The following is a 24342-nucleotide window of genomic DNA, read 5'->3' as shown; positions in this document are numbered from 1 at the left end:
CATAGTTAAATGCTTAGAATTTTTCTCGTTTTAATTGTAGCAAATCATGGATTAAGTTTTTTTGCCATCATTAACACTAGCATTTTTGGTTCTAGCAAAAGTAGGGAGAATAGAAAAGATAGAGGAGAAAACCGAAGAGAAAATGTTATTTTTCTCTAACCGTTTGATTTGAAAATACAGAAAAAAAAAAAGATCCATATCCATAATATTTTCTCAATAAATTCTAAGTAATAGACTATGATTGATTTTTATTTTAGGCTAATCATTGAAATTACAATTTTGCATACCAATAATAACCAGTATAACTTACTATTTAAAATTTATTGTAAAATTATTATGAAAATATTAGAGACAAATCACGTGATCCAGTATTTTTTATCTGGACCCATCAAAATGCATCCCCAAAAGGGAGAAGAAACTGAAATGACTCTTTTGCCTATTTCTCGTTCTTTGCCTTGCCAAACTCTTTGGTTTTTATTTTTGGATGCCGAGATTATACAAATGCACATATCAGAAGAGGATCAGAGCATTGGGAAGCTATTGTTATACGGTGCTAATGGTGAATCGGTAAGATGCAAAAATTTATTAGATAAAAATGTAAAAAGGCTCTGCTACATTTTTACATTTCTAAAATATTTTTAGCCCATTTAGAGAGGTGTTGTCCACAACATTTTTATAAAATTTTCATAACATTTTCATAACAAATCATAATTAGTTGGTTGTTATTGGTTCAAGAACCTAACATTAAGATTACTTTTTTGCCTCAATAATAACAACTATTAACAATCTGCTACTTAGGATTTGTTGTAAAAATGTTGTGAACATATCATTTCTTTTTATAATAAACCTTTAGTTGCTGTGGAAAACGATAACAAATTAAAATGAATTGATTAAAACAAATTATAATTTTTCTCTCCTATTTTTTCTTTCCAATAAAATATATATATACATATATATTTGTATTTTATCATTCCACTTTTCCATCTATCTCAGCAAACACAAATAATAAACAATTAAAATCTTTTCCATTCTCTTGTTCTCTCACTTTTCCATCCCACAACTAAACAGGCTCTAAAAAGATTAGACTGAGGTGGTGAGGTTGGGAACGTGGTGGTCTGTCTTGCTGAACTGTTGAATCTCTGAGATTGACCAGTAGCGGGTTCGTTTGGCTGTCCTTTCTACTGAAACGGACTAGCTATCTTACTTTTGAGCCAGACTGTACTTTGGTAGAGAATAGTGGAATCTCATGTGAGTGAAAGGTGCTATATATATATCATAAGATTAATAATATAAACATATTGTTTGTTTCAATTAACGTTGATTGCTCTTAATCTTATATTTAAATTTATAGTTTTTTGGCGATTTGTGATTGAAGTAGCTTGTGTGACAATTTCATTGGACATTCCGGGGAAGGGGACTACCTTTCGCTCAATGAAAAATACGGGCCAGATTCTACCTGAATGATGGAAATGAATTTAAAATAAATAAATAAATAAATAAGAGAGAGAAAAATTTATAAAACAATAAATAAGTAAATAAATGAAAATGAAGTGGTAGATCCAACAATGTCGCCTAGATGGTACTGTATTTAAAAACTTATCAACTCCCGCGCAACTCTCGGGTCAATAGTAGTATTTAGTATTGCGGTGAGTTGTGAGTCCTCTTGTGCCTGGAATCTACAATACTGGGGTTCCGGGAAGTATGGCATGTAGGAATGATACTTTAGCAGAGGATTCGATGGCACGCGTGACTGGAGATACATTATACGTTGCAGTGGGAAAAGATGTGAAGAAGTGCAGATCAATACTGTTATGGGCTATACAACACAGTGGAGGAGACAAGATTTGCATCCTTCACGTGCATCAGCCGGCTAAACGGCTGCCCTTATGTAAGTCCCCATATTGTATCATGTAGTGTACACACAAACACCCACCCACGCCACGCATATATGCAGTGTTCTCTGGATTCTGAATATGGTTGGAGGTGAAATATGAATGACAGAAAACAAAGGAGATAAAATAGGTAAGAACATAAGATTTTGAGCTGTTTGGTAGGGAGAGAAAAGTGAGAAGAATTTTTGGTAGGTTCAAACATTTTCTCCCCTATCCTGCCAAAAATTGATTTTTCCAAGCTTGAAGCAATTGACGTTACTAAGTTATTCTCAATTAATACCTCTCACCGACCTCTCCTTTTTTCTCTCTTTTGCAATTTGTATGCAGTTAGGCACAACCAGATATGTCTCTCACCCTTCTTTTCTTCCTTTTCTTCCTGTTAACATTTTTTTTTTCTTAACTAACTGTGTGTTTTTTAATTAAAGGGTGGTTTTCACTTTTAAAACAAAAATATCTAAGTAATATAATGGAAAATTATTATTTTTATTTAATGATTAAAAATATTATTTCTTATGTTATATAATAGGGACATAAGAATAAATTTATACAAAATATACATTTTATCTTTTCACTTTTTCATTTTTCCAACCAAACAGTACCATGAGAGAAAACTTAAATTTCTTCTATCATCCTATTTTTCTATCATCTTCTCATTTTCTATCCTTACACTTTTTCATCTCTCCAACCAAATGGACCTTTAAGATAACTTTATTGCATTAGTTCTTAAAATATTTCTTATTAATTCATTTTAAAATAATTTAAAAAAATTGTAGAGTGATTTTAAAACGAGTAGATTGAGTTTTATTAATGAAAAAGTTTGGTTTCAAATTTGGTTGTAACGTAGCTAAGACAACAACTTCTTTTTTTTTAAAAAAAAAAAATTTAACATTGCTACATAATTTAAAAATCTAACCATTGAATTGCATGTTCTTTACGTTTTTAAGTCTTGAGTCTTAACACACATGTCAAATTTTGTATCAATCATATGCTATCTATTATTTGATTTATAAACTTATTTTTTATGTATAATTTTAGACTATAAAAATTTGCAATTTAAACATTTGATTGATGACATAACTATTGATCTTTGATTTTCTGAAAAATTTTCAAATATGTAGGATATATGAAGAAAATGTAATTTAATGGCGGATTTGTCAAAATTTATATTCAATAAAAAAAATATTGAGTGAAATTGTAGAATTAGGTTACAACCAAATTTTTAGCCATACTTTGTCATTTTATAAAAAAAAAAATGAGTGACTTGGTAAAATCTAATCCGTTACTCGTTTTAGTGCATCATGCTCATGCATATGTATGTTTTACTACTCGAAAGGGATTAAATAGTTTACACTCAAGTCTAGAATCGCAGCCAAAGTTTACGTATTAGTTAGATTGACCAGTTTTTCCTAAATTACCCTGAACTATTCCAATTATTTTCATATGTTATATTTTCAGTTCGTTTAATGACCCTAGTTCGAATCCTTTCTTTTTCCAAAATAATTAAAATCACTAGTTACAACTTACAAACCCATGCATATACATAAAAGTATAATACATGTATATACATAAAATATATATATATATATATATATATATATATATATATATTTATAAGTGCTATGCAGTCACCATATATTTGTTAGAAGATTATAAAAGTTGATTATACCGTTTCTTGTGTACACCTCGATTGTGATTGTTTTTTTGGTTCACTACGATTATCGTTACTTATATATATATATATATATATATAGAAGATTACAAAAGTGGGAAGGGGTGAAAAAGTGTCACTACAAAAAAAAGGTTCTATGGCCGCGTTTTTAAAACGTGGCTATATGTCAAAAAAACGTGGCTATAGCCTATAGCCGCGTTTTTTAGGCCACGCTTTCTAGTGTGGCCTAAAACCTGTGACTATAGGACTCACGGTCCTATGGCCACACTTTTTAACCGCGGCCCAAGACCAGGTCCTATAGCCGCGTTTAAAACGCGGCCTAAGGTTGTGGTCTTGGGCCACATTTTAAACGCGGCCTAAGGTTGTGGACTTGGGCTGCGTTTTAAACGCGGCCCAAGGTTTAACCTTAGGCCACGTTTAAAACGCGGCTATATACCCTTAAATTTAAAAAAAAAAAAAAACTTTGATTACCAAAAATTAATTTTCGGTAATCAAAAGTTTTTTTTTTAAATTAAAATTAAAATTTTTAAAATTAATACTTTCAAACTTTAAAATTTCAATTTTAAATAAATAAAGAAATTCAAAACAAAAATACAAACCCAGCAAATTCAAATTCAAACAAAAACCCAGAAAATTTCAAAATTAATCAACCACAACATGTTCTAAAATACAAGAAAACAGTACAAGAACACAAACAAAACATCTCCTTCAACGAAATCAACCCAAACTTAAAACAAACTATTCAAGGAAAACAAAAGCACAAGCTCAAAAATACAAAAATCCCCATAACAAAAACACAACCAAAAAGAGTCCATATGCTCAAACAAAAAATTAATCAAAACACAATCAAACAAAAGAAAATAATTTTCGGCCATGGGTCAAAGAAAAATAAAGCAAAGAGAGATAATTTTACTAAGAATTCCTGACCCAAAAAAAAAAACTTGTCTAATTCTATTGAAGTGGCGGAAAGGAAAAAGATAGGGCAAGAGATACTAACCAGAGAAATAGATCAGCACCAAAGAAATTCATTCTTTTGAAAACCAAATAAACCCCAGAAATCATTTTCTTTCTATTCATTCTATTTCCCCAGTAAACAAACAGAACACAAGAAACTCAACAAAACCAAAACTTTAGCTAAAAAAGAAGAAACCCATTTTCCTTCACTGATTCCTGCATTGACCCAGCAGCCAAACAGAGCAAAATCAACAGTAACAAATGAAGAAAAGGTTCTAGAAACTCAGTAGGCCAACGGCGGCGCTCAAGCGTGGCGATCGCCAACGGCGGCGCTCAAGCGTCGCGATCGACGCTGATCGCGACGCTTGAGCGTCGCCGTAGGTTCTATGGCCGAGCGTTGGCGTGGGTTGGAGTCTCGGCGTCGCCGTTGAGCTTCATCGGCGACGGCTGAGCTCAACGGCGACGGTGTTTGTGGTTTGTGTTTTTTTTTTTTTTTTTTTTGACCAAAATGGCTCTGGGTTGAAATGTTTTGTGGCTTTGGGTTTCTTTTTGGTGTGCTATTACTATTGAATGGCCCCAGTTAAGGAAAAGAAAAAAAAAAGTTTGTCAAAAAATAAAGTACGGAGGTCCTTAGGTCGCGTTTTTAGCTCAAAAAAACGCGGCCTAAGACCCCGTCTATGGCCACGCTTCTGAAATGCGGCCACAGTTAAGGAAAAGAAAAAAAAATTTGCCAAAAAATAAAACACGGAGGTCCTTAGGCCGCGTTTTTAGCTCAAATAAACGCGGCCTAAGAGCCCGTCTATGGCCACGCTTAAAAAACGCGGCCTAAGAACCTGTCTATGGCCCCATTTTTAAAATGCGGCCACAGTTAAGGAAAAGAAAAAAAAATTTGCCAAAAAATAAAACACGGAGGTCCTTAGGCCGCGTTTTTAGCTCAAATAAACGCGGCCTAAGAGCCCGTCTATGGCCACGCTTAAAAAACGCGGCCTAAGAACCTGTCTATGGCCCCATTTTTAAAATGCGGCCACAGTTAAGGAAAAGAAAAAAAAATTTTGCCAAAAAATAAAGTACGGAGGTCCTTAGGCCGCGTTTTTAGCTCAAAAAAACGCGGCCTAAGATCCCGTCTATGGCCACGGTTAAAAAACGCGGCCTAAGAACCCGTCTATGGCCCCGTTTTTATGAAACGCGGCTTCAGTCCATCTTGGGCCACGTTTTTTATAGCCACAGCTTAAAAAACGCGGCCCAAGACCCCCGCGTTTTGTAGTGTGTATGCATAGAAAGCTTAGGTAAATCATTACGAATCTATTAACTGCGTATAGCATTAGACCTAACATTTATTTAAAAATAAACATGAAGAAGAATCAAGTTTTATATCCAAGAGTTTCTCAAAAAAATTTATATCCAGGAGGAATATTCATACATCTATTACTATATATAAAAACAGAAGCCTAATCCTCAATTTCCTCCCATTAGGCCATGTGGCATATCTTGTGAAAGATGTAAACTCCCAAACTAACAAACTCTTCCATCCCAAAAACAATGCCTAAGTTTTAAGTGGAAAAAAATTGATTAAAATTAATGTTATGAATTTTGTTCCGTTTTAGTTGGACTAAATGGAATTTCTTGTATTGGTATGCAAACTGGAACGAGAATACCCTCAATACCCTCTATTTGACCTCTGATCAGATTCTGGCCTGTTTCGGCCAATAATGGACATTTTGATCAATTTTGGGTAATTTCAGCTGAAATAAAATTTTTGCACGAAAAAAATTCTGGCCATTTTTTTCCTTCTTGAACCTGTCTTTTTTACCACCCCCCCACCCCCCACCCCCCACACACATATATGTGTGTATATATATAAAGTAAACTGGTAATAAATTAAATTATATCCCTGATATTAGAGAAAGTTTTACATTAAAAACTGAATTCCTTTCAAAACTTCCCATTTTTATATGCGTATATTATATTGTGGATTAAAATAGAGTTGAGAAAAAAATGTGTTGATTCTCACATCAAATATTTACTGAGTGAAATTGACTTATATTGAACCACCCAATTGATTTGCAATGCCAACTTAAAAAAATTGTTTATTATGGAGAATTGCACTTTAAACTCTTTTTGCATTGCTTTCAATAATTTTTTCCCCTCTCAGGTTTTCTCAATATTTTAAAGTGAAACTTATTTAATCTTTTTCTTGCTTTGCAGTGGGTGCAAAATGGTCAGCAAAACTATTGAATGAAAAGAGTCTAAAGGGTCATCGGGACACTGAAAGACAAAGGATGAATAAGATCCTAGAAGAATACCTTACTACATGTCATGAAAATGGGGTATAAAACAAACATCCTTCTACCTGCATCAATAACATCCACTTTTAATTTTTAATGGTTATACATAACAAAGTAGTCATTATAATTGTTATACATAATACAGTAGATTTATAGATGTATTGTCAAATCCTAACGCCAAAATATATTAAGGTTGAATTATAAAAGTTTTAAAGTTTTTCAGAGCTTTTTAAATACATAGAATTGTTAAATTACTGATTCTCTCAAAAGTTTAAGTTTTTAGGAAATTTTAAATTTAATCATTTAACCATAATTCCAACTTTCCCCCTCACGTGTGGGCCTAAACTTTTCATTAATAAGTAGAGGCCTAACATGTGAGAATTTAATATTTTAAATTGGAAATAGAGTGAAGACAGATATCAAACTCGGGATCTCTTACTTTGATACCATGTTAAACTACAAGTTCTTCCAAAAGCTTAAATTTTTAGAAAATTGTGAATTTAATCACTTAACCTTAATTCTAATAGGATTTAAGGCTCAAACAGATTTTCGATTGGTATTGGAATCTAAATACACAATTGGTGATATTTTCCTGAGTGTGATCCCTTGTTATTATAGATAAATCCCGGTCCCTTGGTGTTCCCCTTACCTTAATAGAAAGTATTTGACTTTACAACCTCAGTTAGGAATGGATTAGTCCAATATGGAGGATACACGAGACTTGGGCAGCTCATCTCAAGAATGTTGTAGTCAGTGATTGTGATGATAGACTTCAACAAACTATAATAAGCTCTTCATTGAATGTATTAAATTTAATAAAATTTCTAACAAATTACTAAAAAAACTAAATGGGGTTCAATATGAAAAGGAGACTTTACAGGTTAAACTTGATAAAGTGAACTTGATAAGTCTAGATCTCATTTAAAGAGGTTCTCAAGTGAAAAACTAGATCAAAAGCTCAGTTTTTAAAAGTCTAGTTATGACTAAAGTGGCTTATGATACATTGGATTGGAATAAGATCTTCTATCCCATTAGCTGCCTAACAATTTCCTGCTATACTAAATCACAAACAATCTTCATTCCTCCACCTTTCAAAAGTCACAATGTGGGTAGGAGGATAGACCAAGTTTATGTAGACAAGGGCAAAAGGGCAAAAGAACCATAGCCGAAATTCAAGCCTCAAAATCCAAGTGTGTAAATTGTTAGAAGAGAAATATATTTAAAATCCCACGTGTTGGGCCAGGTTTCACCTATTAAAAGAAAGTTTGGGCCCACACATGAGGAGTGTTAGACACTTTCACTTCTCTTGACTCTTCACCTACAAAGCCAATTAATGATTCATGTATGTAAAAATATATTCTAAATGAGTATTATTTTATATTGTCCATGTCTCAAATCTTTTAATTGTTTGAGCTTTATTTTTGTTGTTTACTATTATGTTTTTTTTTTTTTTTTTTTTTTGGGTGAATTTTATTTTTACTCTTTTTTATTGTCCATAAACATTGAAAGTGTGTTAGGGTCTGTTTGGCCCTGCATTTTAAAAATAAAAATGGGTGTTTTGGACTCAAAACGCCAGTTGTAGCCTATTTGGCTATGCATGTTCTAACGTTTGTGATTTTAAAACGTGCGATTTCAAAATGAAACTATTTCCAGCAAATTCGAAAACACCATTCTGAAGGGCTGTAAAACGCATTTTTAAAATACAATTTACCACAAATACCCCCATCAAACTTGAACAAAGAATCCAGATAAATATTTCTCATTTTTTCCTCCATCATACCTTCACCCTTGCTTCACCTTCCATTTTGTTTCGCCCTTCTCTCACTCTCACCATAGCCTACTAAATCCTCAATAAGCTAGAGCACTCATATTCATCTTCTTTCTTTTCTTCAAGACTCAAATGGAAAGTATCATGGACAACAAAAGGATGGGTATTTGATCAGTGAGGATAGCAGCTAGTGTTACTGGAGGGATAAGTGCAGAAGTAGGACAGTAAGAGTAAAATGAAATTGGTAAAGTGAAAGGTGTGCAGTTGATAGGGAATCTTTGTTAGGTGAAGTACTTCATGTGGAGTGGTGTCTTCACCCTCCACGTGTAGTTTTATTTTTTTTTAATTTTATTTTATAATAAATGGAATACTTTATTTATTTATTTTTGTTTTTGAGAACTGAATACTTTAGTTTTATATATAAGATTGAATTTAATAAATGGAATACTTTAATTTTATAAGATTGAATTTAAAAATGTTGGTGTATATAGGTCTTTATGGTAATTTGTAGTTAAAACAACAATTGAAAATCACACTTTTACAAATTTTGCCAAACACTCTAAAATTACATTTTTAAAACACACGTTTTAAAACTACTAGTTTTTCAAAAACGCACTTTTACAAATAGCTTATCCAAACGGACTCTTAGAAAGATAAAAAAGATATTTTGTTTTGTGTATTTTATTTATGTTTTGATTTGGAAAGTCTTAGAGGCATATTATATGAATAAAAATATCTTTATTTTTACTTTTTATACTTAAAACATGCTCGGCATTGTCCAAAAACATGGAAAATATGTATACAACATAATTAGTTAAGTATATAACTACTGTAGGATAAATGCAAATTTATGGGGTCAATGTATAAAAGTCATGTACGTATTGTATGTTCATCACGCCGTGTCCACACTTGTTTACTTCTAATTAAACTTACTTGTAGTTAATTTTCAAAATAAATATTCATTTAAGTCAAGCGTTGCTTTAAATTTTGATGATATTATTTATTTTTCACACAAATTTTGCTTGAAAAGATAGTGGAGAGGACTATTACTAAATTAGTGCAAAATTGTATGATGTTGAAACAAAGAGAGGGATGAATTGCCTATTTTAATAGTGTGAAAGCCACTACTCTATGTAGCATGTGTGAATATGGATAGGTATGGTGGCAAAAGCAAAGAAAAATCATTTGCAAAAGAATAAGAAAAGGAAAAAAGATATCTATGCAAAGAGAAAATGTGAAAAGCAAATGTCGTCAAGTTTAAAGAGTTTTGATTGATTTGAAAACATTAGAATCTATAATGTTTGATTTCGTAACTTTTCTTTACCTTTGACGCTGATTTGAGTTAATAGAACACTTTTAACACAAGAAAATACTTTGCATACAAGAAATTTTATATGCTTGTTATCTCTAGTGCATAGTCTTAAATAATTTTGCATGGAAAAATGATATCTATTTAAATAAAATGCATTCAAGTTTAAAGAGTTTTGATTGATTTCAAAATGTTAACAATAATTTAAATAATATTTGATTTCATAATTTTTCTCTACCCTTGAAGTTGAATTAAATAATTGTATAATTGCATGCATGACATGTTATATCATTGCTATCTCTAGCGCATAGTCGTAAGTAATTGTACCTGAAAGTGTCTACCTGAATATATATATATATATATATAATGTATTTTTTTTATTTTATTATTATGATGAAAAACCTCATAATTTTAGTAAGAAGAAAATAAAAACAATAAAAACATTACATCTTAGGTCAAAACTGACTCAATCATAATATGATTTTCCTTTATCCAAACTGCATATCCATCAATTCCCTTAGCACGGTGAGCCAATAAGAGATGGGCAAGGCGATTGTCGTTCCGTTCAACATGAGACACTTGTACCTTTCTAAACTCCCTCAGTCTTAGACGAATCGATTCAATGATGTTGCCGATTGACACCGGAGGAACACTTGAACCGTTCACAGCCTTTGAAACAATCTTGGAATCACATTCCAAAATAACTTCATGGATGTCGACATCCAAAGAAAAATGAACATCCTCCTCCAAAGCCTTGGCCTCAGTCTCTAGGGGACCTAGTGGGGTTGAAAGCTTCTTGCTCAAGGTCACCTCTACCCTACAAGCACTGTCACAAATCAACACCCCAACACCAGCAGCTTGAATGTTAGCAAAATTAGCTTCGTTCGCGTTAAGCTTGTACCAAGGTGCTTCAGGTGGAGCCCAGTGGACTTCATTCTTGGCTTCGGTTTGAGGTATCTTAAGATTGGCCATGTGAAATTCTTCTAGTAGTAGTGTAGCTTTTTGCACAATTGTTGAAGCTTGTTGTCGTACCTTACCCTATCTTGCCTCATTTCGACTAAACCACATACTCCACGCCACCATAGCCACTAGTTCCAACAACTCATCACCAAAACATAGGCCAGACTTCAAGCGCCATAGGAAGTCGGCAAAACCCGGAAAAACCATACCGTGTGTAGCAAAAGAAATACTAGTAAGTTGCCAAACCTCACGAGGCTTATCACAATCCTAGAATATATTCCCACTACTTTTAGCTTCCTCCCTACATGCTTCGCAGATTGGATCATTAATGACATTCTACTACACAAATTGACTTTTGTCAGTAATATGTTCTTACTTGCTCTCCACAGAAAGGACTTAACTTTTTTGGAACATTAAGCCTCAAGATTGTTCTCCAAAAGAGTTTGTTATTTTGGTTGCTTGACGCTTCCCCAGAATCCCCCAACAAGAGTTGTAGCAAGAGCCTTTGTACGCACTCTTTACTGTGGACAGCCCCTTAGGGTTGTAAGCCCACATCAGATGGTCCGCAGGAGCTTAAAGGGATGCTTAAAATGGCTGATGCATCATCTGGTGAGAAATATTGTCTTATCATGTCCATTCTTCAGGCCTTCGTATTTGGGTCAATCAACAACGAAACTTTAGCATCAAATAGTACCTCATTTGGTCTGGAAGTGAGTCAAAACGTGGATGGTAAAGGCAACCACTTATCCTTTAAGATGTATAGGCTCAAGCCGTTACCTACCTGCCACCTATGCCTTTCACGAATGATAGATTGTGCGACCATAATACTTCGCCATACAAATGAGGGGTGATTTCCTAGCTCAGCCGATAGAAAGTCCCCATTGGTAAAGTAGCAAGCTTTAAACACCCTATGAACCAACGAGTTTGTACCCGTCAATAGGCGCCACTCTTGTTTGGCTAAAAGAGTAAAGCTGAAAGCCCCTTCTTCCTTTAGCTTACACATCTTGTCCCAACTTAACCAAGTTATTTTGTTTTTCTCATTTGCTTGCCCCCACCAAAACTTGCATACTAAGCTTGTCATCTCATCACATAATGCATTAGGAAGCTTAAAGACACTCATGGTATAGGTTGGAACCTCTTGTGCCACTGTCTAGATAAGGATCTCCTTCCTTGCAATAGATAACAAATTTTCTTTCCACATAGATAATTTGTTATTCAGCCTATCAATCAATTGGTGAAAAGTGTTGCACCTATTTTTCCCCACCAAAGAAGGGAGACCAATGTATTTTTCATTTTGTTGGATAATCTGAGTTCCAATCCATGCTTAACGTCGTCATGGATCTCTTGATTAGTGTTTCAACTGAAGTAAATGAATGTTTTTTCATGATTTAATTGTTAGCTAGAAGCTATCTCATATTTCTCTAGGATGGTAAGTAAAGTAGAGCAATTTTCCTTTGTTGCTCGACAAAAAATGAGATTATCATCAACAAAGAATAGGTGAGAAATCGCAGGTCCCCGAGCATAAGCTGCAATTCCTTTAAGTGCACCTTGTTCAACCGATTCTCTAATCGATGTAGATAGACACTCTGCACAAATTAAAAACAGATACGGAGAGAGGGGGTTCCCTTGCCGCAAACCCCTTGCCACCATAATTTGCTCCAAGACCTTATCATCCTCCTGCCATACACCTATTTAACCACAAAGCCCATGAATGCTATTTCTCTAAAATCGGATAGAGGCCTTTGCATGGAAAAAATCGGTGTTACCGTCCCCACATACTAGCCATGTATTGCGTGATCGTTGCTCCCACATCGTATTCTCCACATTAAGGCAAATGTTAAGATTCCTCCTAACCTCTTGTATTTCCTCTTCGGTGCTACTGCTGGTCTGGCATGATTCTAGCATTTGTAACCGATTTTGGAGATTGGCAATCCTCCTTCTTACATGCCCTAACTCCACCTTGTTCCAAACTTTTAGCCGCTCTTTGCAAGTATCAATGCAATTCTTAAACTGAGACCCTCCAAGCTTGTTTAGTCCCTCTTGCCAAGACTCATTTATGACCTCATCACATCTTGGATCCTTAACCCACAAAATTTCAAAGAGAAAAATCTTTTGCTTGAACTTTAGTGGAGCCTTACCATTTATACAAAGAGACAACATGGAATGGTTTGATGCAAAAGTTGAGAGATATTGAACTACTGCTTCACTGAACTTTTGCCTCCATGTAGTAGTAGCCAAAGCTCTGTCCAATTGTATCTTAAGGTGACCCTCCTCAAAATGATTCTTGAACCACATAAACGGTGGACCATAGAAGCCTAAATTTGAAAAACCACATTTGTTGACACCTTGAAACCAAGACATTTGCTACATTGGCCTCAAGTTTCCACCCTCTTTTTTAGATGCTTTAGTAATCTCATTAAAATCTCCTATGCATAGCCATAGTAAATCACTAATTAAGCTAAGTGATTCCAACAACTCCCATGTTTCCTCCCTTTTACTTGTGTCCGAATGGCCGTAGAAACCTGTTAACCTCCATACATCAACGAGAGTATTTGCGCACCTCTACCCTTGTACCAGGTTTCCATTGTAACACAAGGCCCCCTCTATTTCCTTCACTAGAAATTGTCATACACTATGTATACCCCAGCTCATGCTTAACTCAATTCATAATATCTTTATGAAGTTTCGTTTCCATTAGGAAGACAAACTTGAAATCTTCGACCCCTATGACTTTCTTTAGAGCTTGAAGTGTTTGTTAGTTCTTAAGCCCCCGACAGTTTCAATTAAAAATACTCATTGGTCCCGACAGTTCTGCGTAGCAGTTATCACCGATCCAAAATTCATTGCCAACACCTTTCCAAGCACAACTATGTCATGTTCTAACTTTTGCCTTTTTTCCTTAACGGAGGTCAACTCTTCACAAGCCACCTTACCTTTTTTTTTTTGTTCCCAAAGGGTCTGCAGTTATCTCTACCATGTCCGTAATTCCTTGATGTGGTGGATTCCTTTTCCAAGATCCTTGCTTAGCACCCCCAATTGTAAGAGTATTCTCTATAGGTTTGTTTGCATGGGCATGCACCTTGTCTATGTCCACCAAACATCTTTTTGCTTATCAAAAAAGGTTTCCTTTGTCAGTCGTTGTTGGTTTTTGAAATATCTCTTGAGTCAGAATTTTCCCACTCTTTACTGATGGTCCTTGTTGGTCTTTAAACAAATTCAATGTTCCCACTTGGCTCCATCGATCCCTAGACTTTGTCCACTCCCTGAGTTCTTTATTGGCTCAAAAAATGTGGGTACCGTGGCTACTTGCTTCGTACTCACATCAACAATATTAATCCTGCCATCCACCTGTAACTTAGAGGTTAGTTCAGCTAAATCATTGTCAATTTCCTAGATATGAGCATTAAACAAATCTGGGTTTTGTAAAATATTCTTATCTGTGTGGGTAGTGGAGGGAATTCCATCCCCGTGGTTCTCAATTTTGGCCATTAATGTAATTGTCAACCTCGTTTGTCCAGTGGTGAAGCGTTTTGTTCGCTACCTCGGTGTTCCCCATGCTGTTGGATTGGTGGTGACCTGTAAAACCTGACTATAGTAGCCTGTAACCAAGCACCATACTGCTAGTCCTCCTTATGCAAAGTTCCTTTGCTATTTAGCCACAATTTACAATCCTTTTCGTTATGGTTTAATCTACCACACCAGTAGCAGAAAATTGATAAGCGTAATATTGGAAAGACACCCATTGAGGATTAGCAACCCCACTGTTCACCATCCGCCCTTGGCATAAAGGTTGGCTGGTATCTAGATTGACTCGTACTCGCATACACCGCCCATGACAATCCCCCATCTTGGATTCCTCCACACACTCCACCTAGCCTAGTGTGCTAACAATTGCTTCAGCGTTCTCCTTCTTTATTCTACTCAACTGCAAACCATGAATTTGAACCCAGAACGACGCCTGATCAAATTTAGCATCATCTACAGTTGCCTTTGCTCCAAGTTTGTATAAACCAATAAGATATTTGTTGAAAGGCCATGGCCACTGCATGAGTATATGGCTGACATCTGCCTCATCGTCAAATAAAATCGGCACTTTATTGTCCCCTATGCGCCTGATCTTAAAAGCGCCACCAGTTCTCCACATGCTATGTAATGTTCGAGTAATGGCTTCCATGTTTGGCTGCCACTTAATAAAAAACCTTACAACTAGAGTTCTGTAATTATTGATTTTATCAGGCTCTAACTCCATTGTTTGGCTTTCTTTCGTGTTGAGAAAGAGCCTCACCCATCTGCCTATGATGTCCTCCATAGAAGAGGTTGAGTATTGGTTTAGGAAAAAACAAGATTTCACCCAAAGGGAAAAAACTGGCCTATTAGATGATATGCGAGGTAGTTTCACTAGTCTAAGGTTTCTTAGAGAAAAACTTGAGCCGCAAATTTTTTTGTTTTTTGTTTTTAAAGTATATTCAAAATAACTTTATTTGGTCACCTGAATATATATATATATATATATATTGTAAAGTTGTAATTTCCAACTAGCCTTTGTTGGATTTAATTCCGTGCCAAATTTGGTTGTAATTCAGTCAATCATTTCCCTATATTTATGTGGGTTTTGATTGTTAGAGATTGTCATACCCATAATCATCTACAAAAATTCTCTTGGTTTTCCTCTACTCCTACCTTTCCATCTATGCATCCTTGAGAGGTTCTTAGCTCAAACACTTATATCACTCTCTGAGTGTTGAGTGAAGTTTTGGTGCATTTGGGAAGTATTGGAAGAAGCCATTGAGTGGCGGATGCAATTAGGCGGAATTGTGGGATCTAGAAAGCTAGTAAAGATAAGACTCCGAGAAGTCCGTTGGTAGAAGAAGCTTGGAGGGCTTAAGTACATTGGGTAAATTAGGTTTGGAGGGTCTTTTTGATATTTGTGTACTCCAACTTATTCACTAGTAGATCGATTTCGACTTGGAGGGTCGCGGACAGGTTTTTCACCAAGTACTTCGGTTTCCTCTTCGATAACATGTCTTGGTGTTATCTTGTGTTTGCATCTATCTTCCCTACTCTTTAAGCTTTACTTTTATTACTCATTGTGGTTGCTTATGGCTTAGAGTAGTGGTACCAGTTTATAACGCATGCTTTACTTTTGTTCCGTACTTAGTTAACTTAAAGTAAAAGCAAATAAGCCGTAATTTAAAATTGGGGGTCTAAACAAGTATTAGTGTTTTCACACTAATTGAGCTTTCAATATATGTAAACACATACGCACAAGGATTACAGTGTCAAAAATGCATATAATGAAAGTAAGAGTATTAATATTATATATGAAATTCCATTGCTTTAATTAACTTTCAGTGAGTTTTTCCCCAAAAATGTTTTTCCAAATGTGTTTTTTGAAATAAAAATGTATTTCTCATATGGGAAAAATTATAAAGGGTCGATATCGAGGTGAGTCATAAATTTGTTTTCTTTAAAGTTCAAAGACTTCGTTTCTTTGTCATTTCATGACAAGAAGAAATGAAAAAAAGAGCGTAAAATAGATTTTTGCGTGTTTTTGCTACATGATGCTAAATTGGAATTGTAACTAAAGCTTTTATTTTTTTTATAGCAATCTGTTATAGACTTCAATTTTAATGTAAGCTACATTTTTATATGTATTTTTTGATAATGAAAATGTGTTTGTTTATGTTTCAAGTCTCATAAGTAGTCCTAGTTTTTGTCTATGGTTTATAGGGTTACTTTATGTTTAATTGAGCTGTTGTATTGTGATGTTTTGTCACCGAGTTGCTTAAGGGGGACATTGTTAGAGTTCATAGATGTGTTGGCAAATCCTAGCGCCAAGACATAACAAATTTGGATTGCATCAATTGATTTTTCTAGTGGTATTAGAGCTTTTAGAACTCATAGGATTGAAAACAGATTATTCTGTGTACACGTATAAAAACATAGGTTACCAGATTTTCATAACTTCCAAGATTGGTATCGATAAATTTAAGGGTCCAGTGTAAGTTTCTTTTCAGACTGCTGAGTTACTGAGTTTTCTGATTTTTATTGACATTGCTGTTTTTTAAATCTAGGTACAAGCACATAGCGTTCATACTGAAACAGACAATATTAAGAAGGGAATTGTAGCTCTCATTTCTCAACATGGGATCAGGAATCTTGTAATGGGAGCAGCGGCAGACAACCGTTATAGAGAGTACAAACCACATAAGAATCTTTCCATCTTTTGGTGTTCACTTCTTTTTTTTATGTACGATCGTTCTTTTTAATAATAATAATAAAAAAGGTTGCCTTAGAATGCATACATGGTTAATAGGTCCTAACTATAATATGATGTCTAGATTATGAGGAGAAGGCCAATTTTTAGACCACGAGGGCAGTGGAGGAACTGAAGAAAAAATATACCTTGGCAGCACAGCTATATCATAAGTTAGACTGAAAAATATATAAACTAATAAATAAATAAAGAATGAAATCAGGAATAGGTACACCTTACCACGCAATTTTGATATGTCTCTCTTTCAACAAGGCCGAATGGGACTGTACTGATTGATATATAGGTTCAGTTAGTTAATTGAACTCCTTCAAAAGATGGCTTTATTGTTGATAGTGTCAACTGTCAAATGGTGTGTTTTGCAATCTGCTTCCAGATTTGTTTAAATTACGGCTTCAGATTGTTATCTTTGTCAGCAACAATTTGTTATGTAGCTGATGATCTAAGTTTTTGTGTTTTTTCATCAACAATTTCTATGTGATCTTGGAAAGCTCAGAATACCGTCACAATTATTAATTTAAGATAACTCCATGATGCAGAAATATGAGGGACCCCAGGTCTAGGAAAGCTACATATGTGTGCATTCAAGCACCTCTTTCCTGTCGCATACAATTTATCTGCAAGAGCCTCCTCATCCATACCAGGTTATCTTATAATATTTTATTAGATTAATATTTCAAAAATTCTACCATTACATTACATTTTATTTTTTATATTCTTAAAATGTATACCAAATTTTATATCAATTGGATGCTATTAACTATTTAATCTATAAATTCATCTTTTATGCACAATTTTAAATAAATAAATAAAGTAAAAATTTAATAAGTTAATTGATGATATAGCTATTAATCTCATATCATATTAAAAATTTGCAAGCATGTGAAGTGTAAGAATGAATAAAATCTTATCCAACAATAAATTTATTAAAATTTGCATCAAATACAAAAATATTAAATGTTGTAACATAGTTTAGAATTACATGAACCCAACCTTATATATATAAAAGTGAAAATAAATAAATAGATATATATATATATATATATATATATACATACACACACATGGAATCCTAGTATGCTTTATGAGACTTTTAAAACCGTGTGATTGATACTGAAGGTTACGAAGTGCTTGATTAATTTCTAATCAGGAACATTGTACATTTAAAATTGCCGATGTTCTTCAATGGCCACTTGATGGTCTTTTGTTGTTTAAGTAGCTGTGGCTAATGATGGTTACCACTAAAACATATAAACTCAACTATGCATTAATCCTATTGTTTCTGATGCAATGACCATATCAAATTAGGGAAGAAGGTAAACCCTTGAGAACACGGTCTGTAAGTTCAAGTCCAAACAGGAAAAACATTGAAGCTGGACCATTAAACTTGCAGAGATCATTATCTGTTGATAATTTGCGGCACAATAACATCAACGATGGAGGGAGGATCATGGATATTCCTTTTAGAGAAGGTAGAGAAGAGCTTTTGTCCCCAAAGTGCGGGTTGGTTGTAGAAGGAAGTAGGAGTGATGAATCATGTTCATATGGGTCATCCAGAAGGAGTCTTCCAGGCTCGAGTTACTCAATAAGCCCTTCTAGAGAATTGTCAGATGTAACTCTAAATGCATGGACTGGTGAGAATGCGAATAGGAATGAATTAAACGTATTCTATCCAAAAAGTTCTTTGGCATCTTCATCGACATTGATTAATCCAAGTGCGAGTACCATACCAAAATGCTCTTCTAATGGATCACGCAGTGTTGTGGTATGCGCAAAAGCTTCACTTGTGTATATGTGTGTGTGTGTGTGTTAAGGAGCATGTGGACATTTTAATTTGTGAGTCGAAACTTATGAAAAGGCTTCGAATGAAATTTAAACGTTTAACGGATTTTAGCAGGACAGGGGTTTGGATAATACTCTTTTTGGAGAAGTTCAGAAAGCTAAGCCAAACGCTGAAAAAGAGACACACTTGCGTCTGAAAGCAGAGAAAGATTATTTTGAGGCTCTGAATATGGTAAAGTTTTTAGAACTTCTTGAACCTAGTCCATTTGCGGAGATTTTCTTTCACACTATTAAATATTAATTTAGACATTTCCAAAAAATAGAAATGGATTTTGCTTTCTTTATAATATTTTCATCCGTGACCTACTCTTTATTTAGGACTCCACTTAATCAAAATCGAAAGTTTGCATCTATGTCTTTTTTTTAGAAGATGTTTACATCTAAATATGTAATGTATTAATTAATACAAATTTTATTACTATATCACTTTTACAAACTAATATGGCACTTCCTCAAAAAAAAAAAAAAAAAAAAAAAAACAAACAAACTAATGTGGCAATAAATTAATGTTAGAATTACTTTATTGTAAGGGGGAACACATAAGTTTTTAATGGTTATGTAATGAATTTTGCACTATCCCTATCATCACTTTTAATTAATTGTCACATTTATGTATTAATTATCCATAAATGATATACTGATTATTTAAATACTTATTTTTTCAAATTAAGCCTCATGGCTTTTTTAGGGCGTTCAAGGCCCCTATTATGTCTATGATTTTTATTTCTTGTATATTCTTTCTAATGGGTTTCATATCTAAAAATCATTATATAAGAATGCTTATTATCAAAGAGAAAAAAAAAAAAAAATTTAGTTGGAATATGACATTGCCATATTTAGTTGTTTTGGTAACAATTCAAACAGGAACCATCAAAGGGGGGAAAAAAATAAACATACAATATGTATATATATATATATATATATATATATATATATATATAAATATGTATATATATGCTAAAATTATTGAAATAATTAAATATTTGTGAATTATTTAAAGTAAAATGTTCATGTTTTTAAATTATAATAATCTTAATAATTCATCATTTTAAATCCTTCTCATGACATCACATGATATATTTATATAGACACACACTAAAGTTGCATAATATAAACATAGTATTAATAGGGCAAATACATTTAATCTCATGTATTGATAATTTATAGGTAGTGCATTAATTATTATATGTAAACCGAATTTTTGTGATATCTTTATGAGAAATGTTATGTTTATAATATTTTCATAGCACTTATATAACAAATTAAAAGTGGTAAGTTGTTATAAGTGGGCCAAAAAATAATTTTAGTAGTAGGTTTAAATTATAACCAATAATAACTTACCACTTATGATTTATTGTGAAAATATTATAGAAATAACACTTCTCTATTTTTATATAAAAATCAATTGGTTTGGAAAAAGACATTATTTCTCAATTAAATAGTTTTACAACAGCTGAATCTAAGTATAGCAACAAAAACATAAAATAAATTTAATTATACAGAATGAAGAAATGTAGAAGATATTTTTTTAATGAGGAATAAAATAGATATTTATATGTTTAAATTAAGGAAAAATTAAATATTTATCCATTTACTCAAGTAAGTTGTTCATATTTTTTATTATTCTTTCTTAAGTAAGTTGTTCATATTCTTAATTATCCTTTCTTTATAATGACATGTAATATAATTTAAGCTAATAAATATTATTGAATACATAATAAGTATTATGTATGTGACATAACATAATTTCTTACGAAATATGTTAAATACACCCTGCATCACGCTAGATAAATATCAACTGGTGAAAGAAGAATTTCTACTTGCTACAGAGTAGAATGTTCAACAGAGAGTACGCCCCACACACCTTGTATATACTATTATGAACTCTGCTTGAAAAGGATACCAATGTAAATGTTAAAAGGTCCAAAATCTTACTCAAGGTTCCGATAATCCAATCACAGGCCCAAGAAGAGGGGAAACAAAGGATAAAAATTGAGGAAGCGCTAGTGAGAGAGAGAGAAGAATTAGAACAGGTGAAGAATCAGAGAGACCAAATGATAGAAGAAATCCGCATTTCCAAAGAAGAGAAAACATTATTAAAGAGCCAAAATGAAGAGTTAAAGAAAAAGAGAGATGAGTTACAGATTGAGCTTGACAATGCACTGAAAGAAGCTGAAGAGCTGAGAAGACAAGAAGTACAAGACTGTAGACACATGCCTGAGTTCTTGTTCTCCGAGATTAATAAAGCTACTCGAGGCTTTCATGAATCCCTCAGAATTGGACAAGGAGGATATGGGAGCGTTTATAAAGGTCTCTTGCCTCAAACCGAAGTTGCTATAAAGAGGCTACAGTCTAATGGCTCGCAAGGTCCCTCAGAATTCCTAATGGAGGTTTGTATGTTCATTTGAAAATCAATTTAAATAATTTATTTAGTTAATTACTTAATTGGATTTTGGCTATAATGTCAATATTAGGACGAGATTGATGTAGTTTTCCAGTTTGGTGCGTTTGTTGAATTGTTGCACTTTTTGCTCCAGTCTAATTAACACACATTTTTGGTGCATCCAACTTCTGTATATGATGTTGAGATATTGATCCATTGCTTAAATCATTTGGAGTTATGTAGATTCTTTTTTGTTTGGAGAGTGCCTATAATCATTCACTTATCTTGATAAATTTAACTATTAATTGTATCTGGCATGCTTGCATGTGATTTATCTTTGCATAGTGCATAAATACTTGGAACAATAGTTTTTTTTTTTTTTTTTTTTTTTTAGTACAATGGACTTGAGCATTTATCTGTAACTAGATTTTGTCATGCAATATCATTAAATGTTGCTATATATACTTACAGTGACAGTATAGAATTATCTGTGAATTGTAGCCTATAGAATGAGACAATATTGAAGCGTGGTGCTTAGGTATTACAAAATTTCATATCATCCAATTACAAGCTTAAGTAGTTGTAGTACTGCGGTACTTGTTGGTCATGCATGCACTTTGCACACCCAAATTCATGCGGCTTGTGTTTGTAATTAACTTTGTATAATAGGCATAGCGTGATAACGTAGTAGTTTGTAACTCTTTTCTAATAAAACTTGTAAGGGAAAAACTTATTGCATGTCTATCAAAAAATTTGATTATATATATTCCCGAGGCTCGGGGAAAATTTTTTAACTATCTAAAATGAATAAGTTGGATCAAAAGTTTGGCTTCTTCTTCTCAGGTTCAAGTGTTGGGAAAGTTGAGGCATCCCAATCTTATCAAACTTATTGGATGTTGCTCGGAACAGTTTATGCTCATCTATGAGTATCTCCCCAATGGAAGCCTTGAAGATCGGCTCAAGTGCAAGGACAACAGTCCTCCATTATCATGGGAAGCTCGAATACGCATCGCCACAGAATTGTGCTCTGTCCTCGTTTATCTTCATTCTAGAAAACCTCACAGCATAGTACATGGTGATTTGAAACCCTCTAATATCCTTCTTGATGTCAACTTTGTGAGTAAACTTAGTGACTTTGGAATCTGCCGTATGTTATGCCATGAAATAAGTTCAAGCAACAATACAACAGCTTGTCATAATACTGACCCAAAGGGCACTTGGCATTTCATAGATCCCGAGTTCATTTTAACAGGAAAGCTTACTAGGAAATCAGATGTTTACTCATTTGGAATCATATTACTACAATTGTTGACTGGCCGGAAACCACCTTTCAAGATGGAAAATGACGTGCAAGTTGCCTTAGATGCTGGAACTTTGTCATCCCTCTTGGATCCTTTGGCTGGAGACTGGCCAATTGAGATTGCTCAAAACTTGGCTCACTTGGCCTTGATGTGTTGTGACAGGAACCGGAAGAACCGGCCAGACCTTGCATCATACGTCAGCAGGGAACTTGAATCAATGAAGGCTTCCTGTGTGGCCTCATCCTCATTCTCATCCAGGCTGCAAGAGGAAATATCTACAGATGGTAGTACAAGCAGGTTTTTCTCATCAAGCAGGGGCTTTGAGGAGATGGCTGGACTGTAAGTGTGACACACTACGCAGAAATGGCTGCAATAGCATTCTTTCCTAACCATTCTTCTCTTCGTTCTGTCATTCTGAAATGGTTGCAATAGCATCGGAACCTTTGTCATTACGTTCTTTTAATTTCGGTTTGTTTGTGCTAATCTATCCGAGAGGAAAATGAAAGCAGAAAAAATACATCGTCAGTTCTTTTCTATTTTTTATTCTTTCTTTCAAACTTTGTGTCTTTGTTGTACATGTATGTTGAAGACTTGATTACTTGAAGCATGCAACGAAATAATACTTGTCATCTTGTTGTGGAAACAGACAACTATGGATTATATACCTATATAATCGTTAAAAGGTCCAAATCTTACACAAATTTCAAATAATCCAATCAACAGGCCCATGAAGAGTTGATACAAAGAATAGAAATTGGGGAAGAGCTAGTGAAAGAGAAAGAAGAAGTTGAAAAGGTTAAGAATCTGATTAACAAGTTCTGACCATCAATCCCATGATTGATTGATCATTGTATTCAAATGATCACTGCTAGCTGTATGGTTTAGTTCCGTGGTTTTAAATGATACTATTGTTTGATTACTTGATTATTTTCTTTTTATTTTTAAGCTAAATTACAACTTACCCATCTTTGGTTTAGCCGAAATTTAAATTACCTACTTGTGGTTTGAAATTTGACCACCTAAGATTAACTTAGTTAGAATTTTGTAACTCACATCTATTAAAAATATGAGTAATGTGTAATTTTAAATTGTCTGTATCTGATGCTTTTAATGAATTTGTTCGTGATTTCATAAAAGACAGGTTAAAGTTTTTGAGTCAGTGTCTCTAGTATATAGATGCAAGTGAGGCTGTTTCCATGTTTCATAGGCTCACATTTAGTACTTGAGTCTGTATTAATTTTGTTTATATGCAAATGTATCCCATAATCTTGTGTTAACTTTTGACACCAAAAGAGATTAAATGAGCTAATTAAAGAAATGAGCATTAAAATTTGTTGGGCACTAAAAATAGACTTGACTTGTTAACCCAACTTGACTCAAATTTGAACCAAAGGAAAAGCGGGTCAACCTGCCTTCCCTCTTGGTTTTTAAGAAGGTACTTTCCCAAAAAAAAAAAACCTTTTTAATTTATTTTTATTTGAAGATAATATTGAAGGTTGAATGTTTTCTCTTAATGGAAAGAGGATTACAATCGTTTTTTTATAACTCTTTTTAATGGCACACTGTCTCTTGAGCATTCTTATGACAGCGATTACTTTTGAATCAATTTTAAGTATTGTAAGTAAAATTTTAACTCAAAACCGATCTTGCCTTTTGTCTAAAAATGTGGAAGCTTTGTTGTGCACCCAAAGTTGGTTAAATGGAT

At 33.8% G+C, this 24342-nt stretch overlaps 1 protein-coding gene across 1 annotated transcript; it reads left to right on the top strand.

Moving 5' to 3' along the window:
• Positions 1–1649: 1649 nt before the first annotated feature.
• Positions 1650–23280, top strand: LOC126696450 (U-box domain-containing protein 33-like). Its single transcript, XM_050393192.1, has 8 exons — positions 1650–1888; positions 6721–6842; positions 16912–17033; positions 17651–17755; positions 18420–18876; positions 19009–19125; positions 20915–21343; positions 22180–23280. Exons 1-8 carry the CDS (start codon positions 1702–1704, stop codon positions 22978–22980), a joined length of 2340 nt encoding a protein of 779 aa, XP_050249149.1. The 5' UTR covers positions 1650–1701; the 3' UTR covers positions 22981–23280.
• The last annotated feature ends 1062 nt before the right edge of the window (positions 23281–24342 follow it).

The sequence above is a fragment of the Quercus robur genome, chromosome 8 (genome assembly GCF_932294415.1).
Source record: "Quercus robur chromosome 8, dhQueRobu3.1, whole genome shotgun sequence".
In the NCBI taxonomy this organism is placed as follows: Eukaryota; Viridiplantae; Streptophyta; class Magnoliopsida; order Fagales; family Fagaceae; genus Quercus; species Quercus robur.
This window is presented reverse-complemented; position numbering and strand designations above follow the sequence as displayed.

Excerpts from the sequence above, each read along its gene's own strand:
- LOC126696450 (XM_050393192.1), top strand. The coding sequence starts at position 1,702 with ATGGCATGTAGGAATGATACTTTAGCAGAGGATTCGATGGCACGCGTG. Across the intron at positions 6,843-16,911 it reads CTACATGTCATGAAAATGGG|GTACAAGCACATAGCGTTCA; the intron begins GTATAAAACAAA and ends TTTTAAATCTAG. Across the intron at positions 17,756-18,419 it reads AGCCTCCTCATCCATACCAG|GGAAGAAGGTAAACCCTTGA; the intron begins GTTATCTTATAA and ends ATATCAAATTAG.